The following is a 19,345-nucleotide window of genomic DNA, read 5'->3' on the forward strand; positions in this document are numbered from 1 at the left end:
TTGTTAGGGTGGCAGCCTATTGATACACGTTGCTTGTAGATGGATCTGCGATCGTTTGATCTAGCCTCGACCGACAATTACAACTCAAGAATGTAGGTTGATGGGAGGAATTGCAATGGGGGTTGGTTTGACACAGCTTTATTCATATTTGCTTATCCATTTGACAGGTCTCTTACGGGTGAGAATGACATACTACGGCTGCTCCAAACGTTGTATATTAACATGATCTTTTTTGGTAGAGGATGAACCACCTGGAGATGCACGTGTAACGCCTAATATCAGCAACCCTCCACCACGCCTTGTACGCCGGCATACCGATATCATCCGTGAGAATGCAAATCGTCGCTCTCGTTTCTATGATCAATCATCATCATCAAATACCCCCAATCAATTGCGAAACGCGTCGTCATCATCTTTGGCATCCAACAGTATCAACAGCTGGCGTCGTTTTTCGTCATCTATTGCTCGTTTTTGGACGCGATCGGATTATGAGGATAACGACGATGTCAGCAGCGTCAAGAGCATTGTATCTACAACACCCTCCATTCCACGTACCAATAGTGATTGTCGTATTGAAGATGAGAGTGATCCCGAAAACTTGCTATGGTAAGTGATGATGATGATGATGATGATGATGGCCACAAGGGCAATGACTACAGTTGATGTGGTTGATTGACGTGTATCACACATTAGCCCCATTTGTACAGATTTGTTGACAGAGGTAGTGGTAACCACATGTGGCCACACTTTTTGGTAAGTGTTTCATCCTCACCCTAACAACAACAAATAATAATACTAATGCTTTGCTCCCAACAGTAATCAGTGTATTGCTCAACACATGACACGTGCATCCGATTGCCCAATGTGCCGTACGCGTCTCAACAGCATCCAAATATTCCCAAACTTCCAATGCAAGTAGCAGTGATTCATTCAACTTCATATGCCCAATCAACTTACATATCACATCCAATAGTCAACAAAGTGGTCGAGCAATATCGTGAAGATAAACGACGACGCGATCGAAGAATCAGGACCTCCCAAGTGGATACCAAACGCAAACGTGCGCGTGCTCTCAATGAAATCTTGAAGACGGTCCCGTATAAAGGTAACAGCAATTGACAGCTGGGCAACGAAAAAGGAAATTTAACTTCTCTTTCGTGCGCAGAAATCATGGAAACCATCACCCCACTCCTCGAGAAGAAGAAGCAAGAAGAATTTGATCAAAAGGTGGCCGAAGATGTCTTATTGGAGGCGTTTCTAGAGCAACTCAAGGAGAGGCACAAAAACGTATGTTTATCTTTGTTTATCATCTTCATGCAAGTGTGTGTATGTGTGTGCTTATATTGCTTATAGAGCATTGCCGACTTGGAAGCAAAGGTGCGTTTCATTGAAGACGACCTGAATCAAGTGCAAGGGAAACTTGGCGACAATGCTGCAGTGGTCAGCAGCAGTGACAAGGAGGGCATGTCAACAAGAACCATTGGTGATGATAGCGATGCAACGGTTGCAAAGACAAGTGTTACACCACATCCAAATGGGAAAAAGCGCAAAGTTCAGGTAGCTAAGAATCTTTTTGTTGTTGTACATGCATGTATGGATGGTGAGAACTAACAAGATGCTTCTTTAAGGAAATGCTTGGTTTGATCCCGCGTGAGGATGAGAATGAGGATGAAGCCAAAGTCAAACGACAACGCATCTATGATCGATTCAAGGATCTTCAAGACTTGTATATTGGTGACTCGTGTACAACGATGGGTAGCACCGAAGCTCAACGCGACAACCTCAAGCACATTTCGTCATTGTTATACCAAACAACGCGCTTCAGCACTTTTCGTGTACTGGATACCATGTTCCACAGCGACCAATCCGCCAGCTCTTCCATCATATCCTCGATCGAATTTGACAGGGATGATGAATACTTTGCTATTGGCGGCGTCTCTCGTGACATCAAGATCTTTGACTATAGCATGTTGGCTGACACCATTGCTGCCAATGACACTGTATCGGATACTGGAAACGAGTGGCCACGTGGTAACCGATCAACACGAGGAACGGGATTCATTGGCGATTTTCGACCCTCTCAGCTGGTTCATTGCCCTGTACGCGTGATCCCTGCAGGAAACAAACTAAGCTGCCTCTCATGGAACATGTACATCAAGGCTCATCTTGCAAGCTCAGACTATGAAGGCACCATTCGTCTTTGGGATGCCAATGAAGGAACGTGTATTCGCAGCTTTTGTGAACATGAGCGACGTGCTTGGAGTGTGGATATTTGCGCAGCCAATCCTACCTATCTTGCTTCAGGCAGCGATGATGCTAGTGTCAAGGTCTGGTCAACGACTATGCGTCAATCAGTGATGACTTTACGCCATGGTGGCAACGTGTGCTGTGCTAAATTTGCTCCCAATGTGGCAAACTATCTTGCTGTTGGCACCGCAGGTAATTTTGGATGGATAGGGAGTGATGCATACAACAACACGTTATTGATCATGGTGATTATTCTAGATCATGTCGTCACCTACTACGATTTACGTTTCGCAGCTGAGCCTGTACATTATTACCAAGGTCACAAGAAAGCGGTTTCGTACGTGAGATGGTTGGATGACAACACCATTGTCTCCGCGTAAGTTGTATACAATTGGCATCTTTCGATCATGGACATTCTTTGACATTTTGGGAAAATAGGTCTACTGATAACAGCCTTCGTCGATGGAACACGCTCACCAATGAAAGTACCATGTCGTATACGGGTCATAGCAACGAAAAGAACTTTGTGGGGCTCTCTGTGCATGGTGATTGGATATCTTGTGGCAGTGAGGATAATTGCGTCTACGCCTATCACAAGGATTGCAAGACACCAGTGGCAAGCTTCAAATTCCCATCAACCGCCAATCCACTCGAGGCAAGTGTATTTGTATAAGCAATGTGTAGGATTTATAATTAACAACGTTTATCAACAATAGCCTTCTGTCGATGATGGATACAGGGCGTTTGTTAGCTCATCATGTTGGAAGAGTGGCACAAACACGTTACTGGCAGCCAACAGCAAAGGTGTTATCAAAGTACTTACATTGGACAGATAATGAATGATACCAACAAAAATAAAACAAGCTTTATGATCTCGTTCCCACTCTTATGACTCGCTTTATTGCACTCATGTGTACATTTGCTATATATTACACACTACTACCTCTGATCCTTAACACACATTCACATACACTATGATCATTGCTTGACTGCGTCGGCCAATGGTGCTGTAGTAGGAGCCACTGCTGAAGGGGCACTGTCCTCGGTTCTTATACGTTTGGGTGCACGTGCTGGTGGTGTCTGCGATCGAGATTGCTCACGTCCACTCTAATGACTAGGTCTGAATTTGTTTTGCATCAAAGAACGTTGTTTATATGAATTATACCTTTCCCTGTGATCGCTTCAGGTCTTTTCTATCACCGGCGAGATCCGCAGGAAGATTGGAGCTGTATTTTCCATGACATTGAGTCAATAAAGCACTAAATCCAAATCCAAAATCATCATTTACCCACCCTTTAACGTTTTTCACTGTGATGCTCATGGATTCCTCGACAAGCTTATCCCAACTCTTGACCAACTTGAGGAATTCTTGTGTAGGCCAAACAAGGTCCAATTTCCGAGGCTCAGCAGAACCCGCTATTGAAAAAATAGTATTAGACCCTGTGCCCTTGAAACAAGAAAATTCAGCACACTTGCCTGCTTTAGGTTCAACATAGAGGCCAATGTAGAATGTCGTCGTGTACACCTTTTGTATACTCTTTTCTTCTTCCTCCGTCAACGAGACCTTCTCCTTGATTTCATCCATGTGGTTTGCATCCATGTTGCCTTCGGTCAAAGTAAACGTCCGTTCTGGTACAAAGACACCACGCGTAGCATTCTGTATTTCCTGTTCGTTCAAACAATAGTGAACACGGTCGATACCTTTGGTATATGGATGTGCGAGCACAAGCATCTCCACCAATTCAAGCTTGAGAACGAGCTGACGTAGCTTTGATTTCACCAAACCAGACCTATATCCACCGTCATGTTAAAGTTCATAGCCATTTTCCCCTTCCACTATACCAAATCCCCAATCTTACCATTGTAGTTGATCTTCGGCGGAACGCGACATGGCCACGATTTGAAGATAATGCTTGTACGCCTGGAAGAAGTTACTATTCTCGAAAAGCTCTACCCACTTTCCTGATCCGATCATGATAGCATCCACCTTGTCTGCAGCTCGTTTGAATTCCTTGATCATGATGGTACGTGTCGAATCGGTGACGTTGTGAGTTGCACACATGGATGGATAAGCTGGTGTGATAATTGGCATCCGATGACTCTTATCTGCGGGATACAACTAGGAAGAGAATAAAAAGGAAGAAGTGAAATGTTGTCAATATGTGTATGTCAAGGTCCAAGAAAAAAGTTCCTTTTATTACCTTTGGATTCCAAACACGCACTTGTAGAGGCCCATCCTCGATTGGTTTCAATAATACAGGCTGTGGCCATTTCCATTGATACATGATTCGGAAGAACCGGTTGACAATAGCAGCTGCACATGCGTTGGGATAAAGTTGACATATCCGTGCTACCAACATGGCCCATGCTACACCACCAAGGAAACCCATGACATTGGAGTAAATCTCACGCCGTTTTGCCCAAAGTTTGATCGTGCGTAGTGCAATTCGAAAGGCGTCGATATTGGGAACAAGTCGTAAAATCTCATCCGTGACACGAGAGCCGTTCAAGCTTCGAATACACTTTTCATCCAAGCCTTTCAAAAGATTGTTGTCGGCCAATTCGAGATCATCAGGAATACGTGCAATTGTCAAGGAAGCACACAAAAGATCAATCTACCCATTCCCTTCCATGTCAATCGATCGCTCCCATGTACATCCATATCCCATAGCTTCAATACATTACCTGGATGCCTGAAAAGTGCATACCAATGACAGGCACATACGCATCTGGCACGGCCTATGAATTGCGACTACCATGAATACACGTGATCATTGTGATACCCCAATGCCATCTCATACATACCGTTAATTCTGTCACTTCTTGACGCTCCTTGAGCATTTCATACATGACTGTGAAAAAGTGATCTCGTTCAACATGCTTGGGAACAACGCACAGTGTATCAATATCAGCACCTAGCACCCATATCAAAGTTAATTACATCCAGGATACATGCACAAAAAAGAGTCAATGATATCCTACCAGAACCATGAACGCCTAATCGATAACTGCCAAAAGTAAATATCTTGCCGCCAGCTTCTCTTGCAAGTGAATCAGGGAAGCCTTTCATCTTGCTAACTCGATAAACGAATTCCTTGACCATCTTGTTGAGTTTTCCTAGGACCAAAACACTGTGATGCGTTATTATGGGATCGCTTTACAAGTCGCATTTCCTAGGATCGGTACCGTTTTTTGGCATCTGCTTCACTTTCAAATAAGTCGTGGTCATGGAGCGTTTGTAACAGATCGCTGGTCAATTCCTTTTCTTTGTCAGTGGGCATTGCGAGTGAAATAGGAGGAGTGACACCCCATTGGCGTTGTGGTTGTTGTGTGGGTTGCGATGACATTTGGAGTAGAATGAAAGGGAGAGGGATAGAGAGAGAGAGAGAGATAGTGTATTAAGAGTGACAAAAAGGAACGCTGTCTTTATCACGGCAGGAGACAAGTGGGATATCGCTCTCTCCAATGCTCCGCAAGCAACGATATCCAATGAGCTAGAACAATGACACCTATATTGCTTGATTGCGTGGGATAACTATATGCATATACCCCAAGTGAAAGTCCCCTTTCTCTTGACCAAGTGCTTGTTAACACCTTTCCCATCAGTCAGGCACAGATCATCATCCTAGGCTAATCATGAGACATTCAGCTGATCCCACACGTCAAAGACTCGTTACTATTATCCACGACGTTGAAGTGACTGATAGTGATGAAACTGGAATGGAAGAGGAGGTCGACCAGCAAAAGTGATCAAAGATAGCATGGATGATGTGAACCCTGTTCGTTGCACACGATGTTAAGATTGATTGGATAACTTCTTCCTGCTTGTAGCTTTGTTCTCTCTTTTCTCCCTCATTATCTCAGCACCATCATCACCATGGAAGCCACCACCCTTAGTACTGCTGCACGGAACGCATTCCAGATTTTCGGTCAAGTCTATGTCTTTATTTACAATCAACTTCGTCAATTGAATATCCCAATGCCACCACCCGATCGTGTTTTTGTTCTCCTGTCAAATCTTGGTTCCTCCCTCATCGCCAACGCGCCTCCAGCCTTGCGACAGTTTTATGCCAATCTCGCGCAGCTACCCATTCAATCCAACCTTTTTGCTATCGTGGCTATCCTTTTTGTGTTGTACATTGTCTACAATTTGGTCATGGCAACAGTGCGTTCTATTGTGCGTATGGTGTATGGCTTTATCCGGTTCACATTTATTGTTGTCATGTTGGTGTCTTGTCTCGTCCTCCTTAGCCAATACTACGAAATCCCGATCTTGCAGGATTTTCTCGGTGTGGCATTACAGCAACAACAACAGCAACAACAACAGCACCCATCATCCTTTGTATACCAGCATGATCTATAAGGGTTGCCGGCTGTGGATGATGCATCACCAACAGTACCATCAACATTCCATCACACATATCCAAAAGAAATCCCCATCCTTTTATAGTTTCACATATGTACAATCCGTGTCTCTAGTGTCTCAATCAAACAATTCCTCCATTAGCGAAATCTCATACTCCAATGACTTTTTGATATAAAAGCACATGTACCTATAATCGAGTTTAGCCCCGTTTCTTCCTTCGAATCACGTGATTGACTTACGCTTTGCTATCCAGAACATCCTTTTGGAACGTGGTTGTCACATTATGATCTTCAAATTTGAACCACTAAAGGGATATCATGAATATACACAACCACTTCAATGTTACAATCAATGAACAAATACCTCGCCCCGATGTTTGGAGAACATTGTATAATGACCACTATCCATTTTGCCTTGATGGTTGATTACTGCAAAGAGGGTATATAGGTTCCTTGAATCACTAAGATGGTTTTGTAAGTTATCCTTTGCACCGCTCTTTGATGTCAGCAGCTTACCTTGTAGATTTTCCATTATGCATGCCTTCAGTTGTGTATGGAGTCATATCCAGATCCACAGGAAACTTGATCTTGGTTTCAATTTTGCTTACAGAAACACCATGCTCAAAGCGCTACGTTGTTGTATGAGGAACTTGCTACATAAAAAAAAGAACTCATAACCCACCTTTAACTGAAAACAAAGAACGGGAGGAAGTCGTTTGACTGAAAGTTGCTTTGTGGCCTCCTATCAATCAAGATGGATGGTCCATGTGAGCACATCGACGACAACATAAACCTTATTTGCATATACCTGAAACGTGTTTCCACATTTACTACAGCTATATTCATTTTGGCCAAGTTTTTCAGGATGAGTATACCTAAAAAGAACAAGACTTGGTGAGACAAAAAGTCTGTGCGTGGATGATTGTGTAGCGGTGTATTTACCTATCTAAGCAATCGGCAAGTGTATTTCCTTGCTTTGGGCGGCGTGGTGTTGAGTTGGCAGCTCCTGGTGGTGAATCGGATTTGCCATTTGGAGTCCCTTGCTTGGATGTGCTTGTTGTGCTTCCACTACCAGACGCTGATATCGCTGCACCCTTCTTTTTCTTTTCTAGAGGCCGTAATCCCAAGCTGATATCGAGCATTGGATCAAACGTTGTTGTAACATTGTTGCATTTTAGACACGTGACGTTGGATTGAAGTACACCAGCAAACGTTTTGTGGACGATGCATGAGCAATTTGACATGGTATGACCTTAGCGCGAAAAAAATTGTTAGCTCTCATTATTCCTTGCGAATCAATTCCATCCTTCCTTCCTAACCTTCACATCCAGAGTGGATATTGTTCAATGCACCAATAAAAAATTCGTGGGCATCTTGTTGAGCATAACCGGCTAATTCTCGGACACTCATCCACATGGATTGCAAAAAGCTGCATGGTCCATAGGGCTCCTTTTTGCCAGAGTAGACCTTTAAAATGCCTACATTAGCATACCTAGTAGCCCATCCAGGGTTCACCCCCAACAATGACTTGCCTGTGCAAATAAGTTATCCATCTCACAACAAAGACAATATTTGGTCTGACACCGACTTGGGCTGTGTTGGTCGCTTAGGAAGTACGCCTTCAACAATGGATTATGGATGAAGCTCTGCAGGATGACGTTCATAAAGCATGTGTTCCCCATGTTGCATAAACCCCGTACACCTTGGCATGATGTCAAAGATGACCGGTGGACAATGGTGTTGACTTCTTGTGATGATGGTTCCCAGCTAGCATTTGCCGTATTGGATCTCTTCCTTCGACGCTCTATGGTTATATCAACCAAATTAATCTTGTGAGATTTTCATTCCATCGTCATCTAACTTACTATGCCCGCTTTCCACTTGAAGAGTTTCTTGTCGCACGATCAAATCATTCAGCTCGGTGTCATACACATAGTCCTCACACGTATTGCAAAAGATGGTTCGATGGGCAAAATCCATAGCTTTGAAATCCATGTATATAAGCGCTTCCATTGTAATGCACACATGCTGAGATGCTACTTACCAAAGTTGTGCTGCTTGCTTTTCATGTGGTCACGCATATGATTCTTACGCCAGCATCCCATATAGACGCAATGCATACACACGTGCAATCTTGATAATGGATCTTGACATGTAGAGCATTCAGGTAGCGGTAACTGATATATTCGCATGAGCGTAAACCATACATAAATAGATCATCAACCCCTTGACGAAGTATACCTGCTGAGCGTGTTTACGTTTAGTGCCATTGGTGGATGTTGATAGCTCCCTTCGACTCTTGTGCCAGGTGAGTGAATAGCGTACGAGCGATCGGTAGTTGGCGAATAGATCGCCATCGTCATTACTGTTATCGTTTTGGCGTCGTTGTTTCTTGTACTGGGCCAAGTGTGGACAGCCGGCAGTTACAATATGCTGCTCGCCATTATAGAATTCAGTGGGATTGTCGGGAGAGTAGAGCACATCGTATACAGTGGTGGTTGCGGTGGTGGTGGTGGTGGTAGGCTTGCGATCGTTGGAAGAGGTAGGGCCATCGGGGAAGCTGGGCGATGACGGTGATGACAATGGTGACATGGGCGAATCGTATAACCCAAAGGATTGTTGTTGAGGCGATAAACTCGACATGCGATCGGCTTAGGTGTGGACAATGGGGAGATGGCAGTGGTGGTGCGTGTGTGTGTGTGTTGTCAAAGCAAAAGTCAAGTTGGCCTGCTGTACAAAATCGGATGCTGATAGAAAAGCCGCACAGGACACAAACGCTACACAAAGGAAAATCCGCTTACTTGCAATCCCTGCTGTCATAGCCTGGATATGGATTCACGCATTGGTAAGCATGGCTATTATCAATCACATTTCAGTCAATGGGTCCAATACTAACAATGCCATTTACATGGGGTGGGTTATCATTGTTTTCGACCTGCGATCCTCCCATGTTGCATGAATTGATCCATCATTATTCCATAGTAGTGACAATTTTCTTCGTAGTGGATATACCACATTCAATAAACATTATTGTGATACAGGAGAAGATCATCGTCGATTGTGGATTCAGCAGTAAAGCAATGGGCATCAACATACAAAGATCAATGAAAACATGTTTCCAAAAGAAGAAAATAGTAGTATAGATTACAGCTATATTGTGGTTGTAGATGGATGGGGGAGTAGGGTCAATTGGATGATTTAATAAGGGACTGTGGCCATCAAGACACACATCATGGCAATGCTTTCTCCAAAATAGGTGCGTTCTTGAATGCCATTCATATCCTGGAGCACATGGCCAAGCTGGTTTTGCCAACCAAGCACCCAAAACAAAAAGCTGACAGGTGCAACAAATGCCATGTCGGTATAGTCAGCATAGCATTGGCCATTCAAATGATATCCAGCACGAACACCACAATCACCATCACCGCAAACACCTCGTTGTGCTAATTGACCGGCAAAGAATTGGGCTTGTGTCTCGAGTACACCTCGAATACGATCATCCCGTGTGAGCATGTAATAATGACCTAGACGCCAAGGCACACCTAAATTGCAACCCATCATGTTAGCGACTCTTGCAACCAAAGGCCATCATCATCATTACATACGGCATGAATTCCAATTCCAATCACCATCATGTTCACTTTCCAAGACTTCACCACGTGCTGGGTAATACAATTTGCTGTTAGGATCCATCTTTAAGAAATCGGCAATAAGGCCAGTTTGGGGATTCATGCTAAGCTGGCCCTGAGTGGTATTGATAATAGCATTCATGACATTGGCCCATTGTTGTTGTCGTGCTGAATCTTCCTATAAAGGTGCAAGCATACGCTGTCAGAACATCGAGGCAAATCGTTAGAGTGCTCGATGCAACAATACCTGATAAAAGACAAGGAAACCACTTAAAATGAAATCACTGGGTCGTGTCAATAGATACGCATCGTCTCCAGGATCTGCCCAATCACCAATCAGGGGCATGTATGTTTCGTGGTTAATGCAATGTTGCCACACGGCTGCTGCTAGTTCAGTTGCCATTGCACGATAATCAAGCTCGCCTTGTGCACCTCCTCGACCCCACACTTTGGCTGCAAGAAAGAGAGCAGTAGCAATATCCACATCGCCATCGGTTGCACAATTTTGACCACCTTCATCACCAGGAACAAACTCGCCAGAACGAGTGGATTTTTGTTGCCATCTAATAATTCAATCATGTCAAAGAGGAGTTCATGGATATTATGACAAATGAGACGTACTGCATTAATCCTTTGTGATTGCGCCAACGTAAATAATAGCGACAAAGACCTGTACGTTGCGTGTGGAACATCAATTACTATGCCCGTTGCTCCGATACCATTGCTAACTTTACCATCAAAGTCCATCTGGTTGCGTTTGAGCACCGATATGAGCATGCCGTAGCCTGTTATCAAGAATTGCAATTGTTCAAAAAGGGTTGTCATGATGTTGGTTACAATGATCACTATGCATACCGTGAGCTTCGGAACATGTCATCTCGGGTACATTCTCGCTTGGTTCCTTGTAGTAAATATAAAAGCCATCTTGGTACGTGCGCAAATATCTATACTTGAGCGTTAGTCAATAAGGATCATGAGTAATGATAAAGTGAATGATTTTGCTTACTTTCCACGCCACGCTACGTAAGTTTGTTCGAGAGTTTCCATATGCCAAGAAAAAAAATAGAAAGAGGGAAGAAAGACACGCGGAAAGTTTTGGGCGTCGTTGCTCAGGAGTGGAAAGTGAGAGAGGGCAAGCTTCCATAAATAGAGATATAATCTCCGTTGGTAACAGAGAGAGAGAGGGAGGGGGGGACATACATCATCATTGCCAGCAAGGGCGTACACATCAAGTGCCGAGCCGCATATCCGTTGAAACTCCCTCTTTTTCGTGTGCTAAAGGTAAAGTCAATGTCCACGAGCAATGGATGAATGAATGAATGGATGAATGGATGGATGGATGAATTTATCAATGGATGGATTAATATAGGAAGCTTACCATGGCCAAGTCCAAGAACCACACCAACCACAACCAAAGTAAGCGATGCCGCATGACGACGACCTTCGACTTGCATTGCTAATTACGACTCCAACTCATTCGCGCCATCACTTCAGACAGCAAGGCTCACCGTAACGGTATCAAGAAGCCCAGACAACACCGTTATCCTTCGCTCAAGGGTGTATGTACCAAAATACAGCATATCACCAGCACATTCATACGATACTTAACGCGCTATTATAGGTGGATGCCAAGTTCCTTCGCAACCAGCGTTATGCCAAGAAGGGCACTCTCAAGGCTCTTGCTGCCAAGAAGAAGGCATAAGCAGCTCTTATCTCAATGGACGATCAATAAATGTCTCATGGCAAAGGGTCGTTGACACATAAGTGTGCATGTGTGTGTGAGCGTGTGCGTGCTGTATTATTATTGTGAAGATATCAAAAGAATAACAAGTGGGATCAGCGATCTAGCACTGATTTGAATGGAAGGTGATAGAGGATAATAGTAACTAAAAGTAGGTGCCCTGTCAAAGGAACAATGTCATCACCGCTGCATCAATACTTGATGTTCTATTTCATCAAACGTCGTGTTGTCAGTTTACGTTTTCAGCATCATAATCCATGTTGTCATTACACTTACATTAGCTTCACAATGATTCTTTACAGTTTCAAAAACCTTCAACATCTTGCGTCGAGCGCCCAATGCTGCCACGCCTTTTGCTTCCAAATCCTCATCGGTAAGCTTGATAATATCTTGCCACTTCATGGGTTCAAAAATGGCATTGTACTTGTGCAATCGAAGAGAACGGAACCAACCAGGAACATCTAGTATATACATAGATCCCAGCTTAGAGTCACACCATCATGCCTTTCTATGTAAAGAATACATACCTTCCAAAAGCTCCATGTTGACTGATTCATTGTTCTTTTTATCTTTGGGATTACGATTAGCACCTGTGGGCGTTTGAGATTTGCCAGGACGTCGTTGTCTGTTTCGATCCGAGACATTGGAAGCATCACTGTGATCGCTTAAATAATCATGATCATCATAGCCAAGAGCATCTGCTGGATTGAGGAATTGGCCATAATGTTTCTCCATACCAGGTGGAGCAAGATGTCGACGACTGAAGGGTGCAGATGCCGATACGGATGGCACGGGTGAATGAGAGCGGCGTTGTTGTTGGTTGCCATTGTTATTGTTGTTGTTGTTGTTATTGTTGCCATACATGGACAATACGAGATTGGCTGAATCAAGAGCAGCTGATGGGGTCGTATCCTGCGAACCACTACGCTCATCCGTTTCTGGAACGGTGCCTGGTATATGTCGTCCACCACGAAGGCGCTTCAAATCCGAATCCAAATGTCGCATCGATAAATCTGAAAATTGTACAGTTGATGGGACACCCCAACCCGAATTACGATATCCATTGGTGTTGCTATTGTTGCCGTTTCCACCACTGGTGGTGTTGTTGCTATTGCCTGCTGCATTATCATCATTTGGATCCAATGAAGGAAGAGCCCACATTGACACATCAGCCGATTTAGGTCGCTCAGCAGTAGGACCCATACGTCCAAGCAATGTAGATGATCGTTTTTGTGGTTGTGGTTGTTGTTGTTGTGATGTAGGTGGATTGAACCATGTACTGGCACTGCCAGAAGGAAACATGAGTGATGTATCGCCTTCAATGACTGAACGTGGACGAGCTCGAGCACTGAATAAGCCGTGTGTTGATGATCGAGTTGCCGATGTGCGAGATATGGGGACCCGCCCAAAATCATCCATGATATTATTGTTGAAATGCACATGATTGCTGCTGCTACTACCGCTACTGTTGCCAACATTGGTAGTGCCTATAGGACCAAGGAGCCTGTTGTATTCTTCATCCCCCAATGCAAATGAATGTCTTTCCAATCCACCAGGTCCACCAGCTGTCCCACGACGACGTGTCATGTCATTTCCAGCGCTAGGTGGTCGACGTGCTGTTTGTCCCAAAAGACGTTGATTCGCCTCCAATTCCATCTTAGCAACGGCTCCAGCCAATTGCGATTGCATATCTAAATTCATGTGAGTGTCGGTGATGGTATTCTATATCGCTTGACTTCTTTCATACCTTGATCAGGATTATTGGGGGTCAAGAAAGAATGTAGCGGATCACGTTTTATCAACTGTTGAAGCTCGCTAATGAAGAACCGTATTTGAACAGGTGATGAATGCTGCAACAATGTGTACACAGTCGCTGTTCGTTCAGTCTCGGAAAGGAATCGGAACCATTGATCAACATGCTGCAACTCTTCTTTAAAGTTCTACATAGAGAGCCATACCCATGTTAGCTACCACTTGTATAGAAAGTATTCCTCCTTATCAATAAACAGCTTCATACCTGATCGAGGTTGACGGACATCATATCTTCCAAATGGCGTTCATAATGCTGTAGATCCTCACGCCAATTGTTGAGCTTATCGGCTACAAAGAAAAGGTAGCCCATTGATGAGTGGTGCGAGTGGGAATGAGCGTCAGGATGAGTTGCACGTACAGTCTGATGGAGCAAGGTTTCCTTGATTCAGTATTTCCGATCTCGGACGAGTGCCTTGCTGCATGAAATCAGATGGAAGCATGAAACAGTGGAAAAGAAGCGGTGGTGAACGTGATTTGGCAGTGTGTGCTTGTCGCTCTCTATAGCTACCAGCTCAGCCGCCGCCCATTGAGCGGGAATGTTTAGCCTGCTGCTGTATGAAAACAAGGAGGGTTTCAGATGTCAGCAGTGAGCAAAACACTTACGCAGACATTACTAAACATGCTATGATATCCATCACAATCACTTGTCACTTTATGCTTTATACAACTTGGTCCAGACATCATCTCTACAACACTTGCATGTCGTGTGCAACATCGATGGATATCCATGTCGCACAAACAACATTTCACGCATTCAAATACATATTTTAAGAAGGAGTTTATCATATTCACATTCACGATGACATCTTGGCTGCAGGTCGAACAGCCTTGTTTTCTTCTACGGGAAGACTCAAAACAGCCCTCAATTCATCATCGATCTCCTCCTTTCTATTCTTGTTATCATCGCCAACATAGATGGATAATCCCGCAGACGCCATAAGCACAGCTACCGTAATGGCTTGAGCATACATACGAGCTTGTACCAGCTTTTGTTGTGTCGTCAAATAGCGATTGGAAAAGCTGTAGCTAAGAGCTCCCACCATAGTCACGGCCCATGACCCAGCAATAATCGACCATCGATTATCGTTAAGGAAGCGTAAAGTGCGGTCTTTTGTACTAAGAGTGCCTTCATGGGGTGATTTGCTTTCAATGTTGCGTATCACATCCTCATCCACATAACCGAGCTTGACATTCTCAAACTTTTGTGCGACTCGATCAGCAGCAAATAAATATCCAGCAAAAGCCGCTGTTGTGGAATTACATGTTATTATGTATTAAAGTATGCCTTTGTAAGCAACTTTGATGACTTACCAGATCCTGGAAGAATAGCTTGCATAGGCTTGGTCAATGAACGAAAATGGGGTGATCGCCGATACGTAAGTGCTGCAGCTCCCAAACCGATAACAAGACCCACAGCACCACCTTTCAATCCACTCGTTCTTGTCAAGCGATCTAATTCTGCTCTATCTTCGGGTGTGAGGTACTTTTTGGACATGGCTGAGAAAATGGAAGGAAAGAGTGGAAATTAGACCTATGAATGGCAGGGGCGAGGAAATTCATCCGTCACTAAAACCCCTTGCAATAACATCAACAATGGTAAAACCCACAGCACACAAGGAGAAGGAACTTGTTTTCTCAATACCCTGCTAGAAAACAATGATTTTATCACGTGGAAACCCCATTTCGGCCATACAAGGACGACAATCAAATTAGCTGTTGGACATTGTTAAAACAATGGATGTTGACGGCCATATTGGTAAGCCAATCAGACGCCTTTTATGCATAGGTGTCAAATCCAGCACCAGGTGATCCCGTTTTACCACGGCAATTTCCGCCGCTGGATATGAACTTGTACACCCACCATCATGTCGTTCATTGTATATGCGGGTTGCAAAGCATAATTAAAGCATTTATATTATAAATTTACAAAGTTGATACTATACAGAAGATTAAGGGCATTGGCTTGCATCGCCATATGGGCATGATCCAACAAAGGCATCACCGGGTACTTGAGCAATTTGGAACACTGCTTTCAATAAAGCCGAGATACCTTGTCCTATAATACAACGAATGATGTTAATAACCTGAAAGATACGATCACGCAATTTCAAGTACTTACCAGCAATAAGACCACCAGCGCAGCTATATCACGTGGTTTACGATGTTGATTAGCCATATGATTTTGACACGTTCGAGTGATTGAAAAGAGGGGCTCACTTACCTGTACATGTAATCGTCATAGTTCTTGGGCCATCTCCACTTCCAGATTTTGCCAACGGTCCAGCCGATCAGCATGACGAATGGAATTGAGGGATCAGGGTTGATCATAGAGATACCAATGGCAGCCATGGATGGGAAGAAGCGGCGGTACTTTTCGGGGACAACGAAAAATCGGATGAGGGGCATAATGACACCAACGGCAACACAAACGGCAGTGACAATGATGGCACCTTTGCTGAGAGGTTCAGCTGCACCCGTGAGCAAACGTGCAACTTGAAGCCATGCCATGACAGCAACCAGCTTGAATGGGCAGTCCGTAGTATCCAACTCTTGAGAAATAACACAAGGGTAGGCTTCAGCAAAGAGGATAAAGAGACCCACAGCAATACCAATAGCAGGAATGGATGCAACGGCTTGAGCAAGGAATTGGGATCGAGGAGAAGCACCCACGATTTGACCGGTCTTGAGATCACCAACCATATCCACAGCTTGAGATGCGGCCGATGCACTGATGGTACCAGCCATCAAGTTGTTCTTTTGTAGTTGCTGTACTGTATCGGCGGGCATACCAGCAAAAATCAATTGAGTCATCTTGCCAATAGCACCAGTAGGGTTGATATCGGTTTCACCAGAGGCTTGAATACCAACAAAGGACAAGATGAAGGCGATAATGATAGCAACAATCGATTGGTATACCGGCATTCCAAAGAATTCACCCATAATAGCACATGTAAAGATGATGGAAAGCAAAACACCTCCAGCCCACCAATACGTTGGCACAAGCTCATGAGGAAGGTAAATATCACCAGGGCTTGGGCGTGGTTCAGGCTTTTCAGCTGGATCCATTTTTTTGCGGCGGATGAGTTGGCTGAGAGTATTGCCAGTGTATTGAATGCCGCTGTAGATTTCAGTAGCACCACCCTTGAGAGCTCTCCACAAAAGCTTGTATCGTACCAATAACTCGGTGATAGAAGAAAGCACCATGAGTGCAATACCAGGCCACAAGAAGAATTGTTGCACGGTATCACCCTCATCAGTGAAACCACCAACACCAATCCAGGATCCCTTGGATACCATAACAGGTCCAATGATACCCCAAACAAAGACGCTTGATACAAAGAAACTGATTACAGTTGAACCAGGGGTCATAAGACCAGCACCAAAGAAAGGCCAATCAAAGCTAAAGACCCATCCAAAATCAAGATCAGCGCTGATCATGTTGGTGTATCCAGTGCTATAGCCAATCCAAAAGAGAATGTGAACTATGATGAAAAAAAGTTAATGATATGCAAAAGCACAAAGACACTTTTCACAATGACTTACTTTTCTCAAAGAAGGGTACCCAATAAGCAATCAGGGTCCAAATAAAGGCACCAAAAAAGAAAACGGCCATCACCTTGGCCTTCTTCATGGCCTCCTTTTCACCGCTAACACTGTTATGCAATGAGATGATGGTAACAGCAGTAGCACGTGGTGTAGGGAAAGGCAAGTCTTGATTGATGACAAAATGACGGCGTAAGGGAACAGCAAAAAAGAGACCATAAAAGGCGGCTGAGATGGTGAACAAGGTAAGAGCTGCAGCATCACCACTTGGGGTTGACATGAGACCAAGTTTGTATAAGGCAGGGACACCAGCAACGAAACCAGCTGAAAGACCACCAGCTATAAAGGTGATAATGATATAAGCCAAATGAACGAATGTTGTATACATGATGTCGTCAACGACGTACCAGTGGTAGCTGCTGATTGTGCAGTGACATTTTCTTTGGCACCAAAGTAGCCACCACCGAGCCATATGGGAAGTGCGCGAGACAAGGGTTTGAGAATAGCAAAGGAGAAGATGGCACCAAACATGGATGCACCAAATGTCCAACCAATTTTAAGACCCAAGTATGTATTGGAAGCAGCTGCATTATCATATGTTAGCTACCATGCAATCAAGAGAAAAGCAAGAATTGTGTAGCGGTGGTCTCCTTACCAATTAGGCATCCGAGAAGCGAGCCGACCACCGATGCTCTCCAAGTAAATTGCCATTCTTCAACAATCACATGCCCTATCGGCTCGTCGTCCTTGACTGCAATTTGATCACTCTTTTCATAAAGCTCTTCTTGCTTCTTCTCGTCGATCTCGTATTCGATTTTTTCTTGTTCTGTTGTCTCAGGCTTGGATTCCATAGTGATGATGGAATGAAAACGTTGATAATGGGGGAGGAGGTGAGGGAGAGAGAAAGAGGAACCTGGCCTGAGGTGAGAAAAGAAAAAGGAAAAGGCTCTTGATCCAAAGAGGTTTTATAGGCAAAGGGAGGGGATGAATTGTACTGCACTAATCCAAGCGGCCTTGTGCCATTATCACCAATGCTTGTTCTTGACATCACACCCTTTCAGGTAATTTCTGCTCAAAATGGCATGTCATGTCCAAACCAGCTGGTACGTGTGGCATGTATTGATAGAGTCTCCAAATGCGCACGGTGTACATGCAGTTCAGCCACATAAAAAGGACATGGTGGTATCAAAATCAGGTTCCACATGGCCCATGGGAAAAAAAACGATCGAAAAAACGGTTGACAGGCCATTTCAAAGACACAACAACAAGATGAATGTATTGGTGTTATCTATAACCTGTTGTTGTGGTATCAATGCATTTGCTTTTCCATGAGACATGCGTGTATGATGAGCTGGGGTACAAAAAACACATTTCCATGGATTCTGTCGGATCCATAGCCGTGCTCTTTGATTTGTGTACCCGGCGAGAAACCCACTTGGTCGCCTGTATTTGGTCTTCTCTGCCTATTTTGTCGTGATTTTTTCGCTCCCTCCACATTGACATGACCTTGCATAGAATATCAGGAGCCTTTTTGATGCCTGATCTGGATGCTGTGGAGTTGACAAATGGACGCAGCATGCAATTTGATCTGCTGACACCACTACCACCATCGACAACAACCCATCTTTTGCTTTTCTCACACCGACCCTGATCTGTGTCCCTTTTTGCTATTTCTATTGTATTTTGGTAAGCGACTTGTGCTGTTATGGGGGACAAGCGATACCTTGGAAACACAAACTCTTTCTCATTGCCATAGGATGAAAAAGCAGCTGACATGGTGCCGCGTGATGACGCCTTTTTTGAATAATTTGCTCATTTTGTACCATTTCCCCTTTGTTCTTTGCTCGAGGCATTGCGTTTCTTGTAAAGCTATCTCACGTAGTCATGGCAACCCTTTTGATGTTGAAAGAAAAAAACACGTACGGCTCACACCATGTTTCGATTTCTTGATCCCGTTTCACTACGACACTGATTGCTATTGTGTGTTCCCGGTAAACACATTTCGAGT

The 19,345-nt window shown here is 44.1% G+C and overlaps 9 protein-coding genes across 9 annotated transcripts; 3 read left to right on the forward strand and 6 right to left on the reverse strand.

Moving 5' to 3' along the window:
• Nucleotides 1–39: 39 nt before the first annotated feature.
• Nucleotides 40–3,083, forward strand: O0I10_000015 (uncharacterized protein; the record flags this gene model as incomplete). The annotated part of the gene is made up of 12 exons (XM_058480131.1): nucleotides 40–92; nucleotides 168–178; nucleotides 240–606; nucleotides 694–753; nucleotides 817–869; nucleotides 974–1,105; nucleotides 1,166–1,287; nucleotides 1,354–1,557; nucleotides 1,629–2,439; nucleotides 2,506–2,623; nucleotides 2,686–2,902; nucleotides 2,964–3,083. 12 exons carry the CDS (start codon nucleotides 40–42, stop codon nucleotides 3,081–3,083), a joined length of 2,268 nt encoding a protein of 755 aa, XP_058348654.1.
• Nucleotides 3,084–3,225: 142 nt separating this feature from the next.
• Nucleotides 3,226–5,594, reverse strand: O0I10_000016 (uncharacterized protein; the record flags this gene model as incomplete). The annotated part of the gene is made up of 9 exons (XM_058480132.1): nucleotides 3,226–3,354; nucleotides 3,413–3,663; nucleotides 3,724–4,037; nucleotides 4,107–4,366; nucleotides 4,449–4,862; nucleotides 4,933–4,986; nucleotides 5,053–5,162; nucleotides 5,230–5,378; nucleotides 5,434–5,594. The coding sequence occupies 9 exons, from the start codon at nucleotides 5,592–5,594 to the stop codon at nucleotides 3,226–3,228; spliced, it is 1,842 nt and encodes a 613-aa protein (XP_058348655.1).
• Nucleotides 5,595–6,124: 530 nt separating this feature from the next.
• O0I10_000017 (uncharacterized protein) lies at nucleotides 6,125–6,610 on the forward strand (the record flags this gene model as incomplete). Its single annotated transcript, XM_058480133.1, has 1 exon — nucleotides 6,125–6,610. One exon carries the CDS (start codon nucleotides 6,125–6,127, stop codon nucleotides 6,608–6,610), a length of 486 nt encoding a protein of 161 aa, XP_058348656.1.
• Nucleotides 6,611–6,750: 140 nt separating this feature from the next.
• O0I10_000018 (uncharacterized protein) lies at nucleotides 6,751–9,255 on the reverse strand (the record flags this gene model as incomplete). Its single annotated transcript, XM_058480134.1, has 12 exons — nucleotides 6,751–6,775; nucleotides 6,853–6,917; nucleotides 6,977–7,073; nucleotides 7,129–7,241; nucleotides 7,295–7,354; nucleotides 7,421–7,487; nucleotides 7,555–7,864; nucleotides 7,932–8,079; nucleotides 8,145–8,416; nucleotides 8,478–8,594; nucleotides 8,657–8,789; nucleotides 8,854–9,255. 12 exons carry the CDS (start codon nucleotides 9,253–9,255, stop codon nucleotides 6,751–6,753), a joined length of 1,809 nt encoding a protein of 602 aa, XP_058348657.1.
• Nucleotides 9,256–9,810: 555 nt separating this feature from the next.
• Nucleotides 9,811–11,288, reverse strand: O0I10_000019 (uncharacterized protein; the record flags this gene model as incomplete). Its single annotated transcript, XM_058480135.1, has 7 exons — nucleotides 9,811–10,154; nucleotides 10,218–10,419; nucleotides 10,489–10,804; nucleotides 10,863–10,911; nucleotides 10,976–11,026; nucleotides 11,097–11,185; nucleotides 11,248–11,288. The coding sequence occupies 7 exons, from the start codon at nucleotides 11,286–11,288 to the stop codon at nucleotides 9,811–9,813; spliced, it is 1,092 nt and encodes a 363-aa protein (XP_058348658.1).
• A 332-nt stretch (nucleotides 11,289–11,620) lies between these two features.
• Nucleotides 11,621–11,943, forward strand: O0I10_000020 (60S ribosomal protein L29; the record flags this gene model as incomplete). The annotated part of the gene is made up of 3 exons (XM_058480136.1): nucleotides 11,621–11,657; nucleotides 11,736–11,800; nucleotides 11,863–11,943. The coding sequence occupies 3 exons, from the start codon at nucleotides 11,621–11,623 to the stop codon at nucleotides 11,941–11,943; spliced, it is 183 nt and encodes a 60-aa protein (XP_058348659.1).
• A 230-nt stretch (nucleotides 11,944–12,173) lies between these two features.
• Nucleotides 12,174–14,234, reverse strand: O0I10_000021 (uncharacterized protein; the record flags this gene model as incomplete). The annotated part of the gene is made up of 6 exons (XM_058480137.1): nucleotides 12,174–12,188; nucleotides 12,259–12,443; nucleotides 12,510–13,673; nucleotides 13,730–13,922; nucleotides 14,000–14,082; nucleotides 14,153–14,234. 6 exons carry the CDS (start codon nucleotides 14,232–14,234, stop codon nucleotides 12,174–12,176), a joined length of 1,722 nt encoding a protein of 573 aa, XP_058348660.1.
• Nucleotides 14,235–14,588: 354 nt separating this feature from the next.
• O0I10_000022 (uncharacterized protein) lies at nucleotides 14,589–15,289 on the reverse strand (the record flags this gene model as incomplete). Its single annotated transcript, XM_058480138.1, has 2 exons — nucleotides 14,589–15,040; nucleotides 15,106–15,289. The coding sequence occupies 2 exons, from the start codon at nucleotides 15,287–15,289 to the stop codon at nucleotides 14,589–14,591; spliced, it is 636 nt and encodes a 211-aa protein (XP_058348661.1).
• Nucleotides 15,290–15,743: 454 nt separating this feature from the next.
• Nucleotides 15,744–18,188, reverse strand: O0I10_000023 (uncharacterized protein; the record flags this gene model as incomplete). The annotated part of the gene is made up of 6 exons (XM_058480139.1): nucleotides 15,744–15,850; nucleotides 15,914–15,936; nucleotides 16,016–17,276; nucleotides 17,338–17,676; nucleotides 17,745–17,921; nucleotides 17,993–18,188. 6 exons carry the CDS (start codon nucleotides 18,186–18,188, stop codon nucleotides 15,744–15,746), a joined length of 2,103 nt encoding a protein of 700 aa, XP_058348662.1.
• Between the last annotated feature and the right edge of the window lie 1,157 nt (nucleotides 18,189–19,345).

Source organism: Lichtheimia ornata, assembly GCF_029851405.1.
Source record: "Lichtheimia ornata isolate CBS 291.66 chromosome Unknown scaffold00001, whole genome shotgun sequence".
NCBI lineage: Eukaryota > Fungi > Mucoromycota > Mucoromycetes > Mucorales > Lichtheimiaceae > Lichtheimia > Lichtheimia ornata.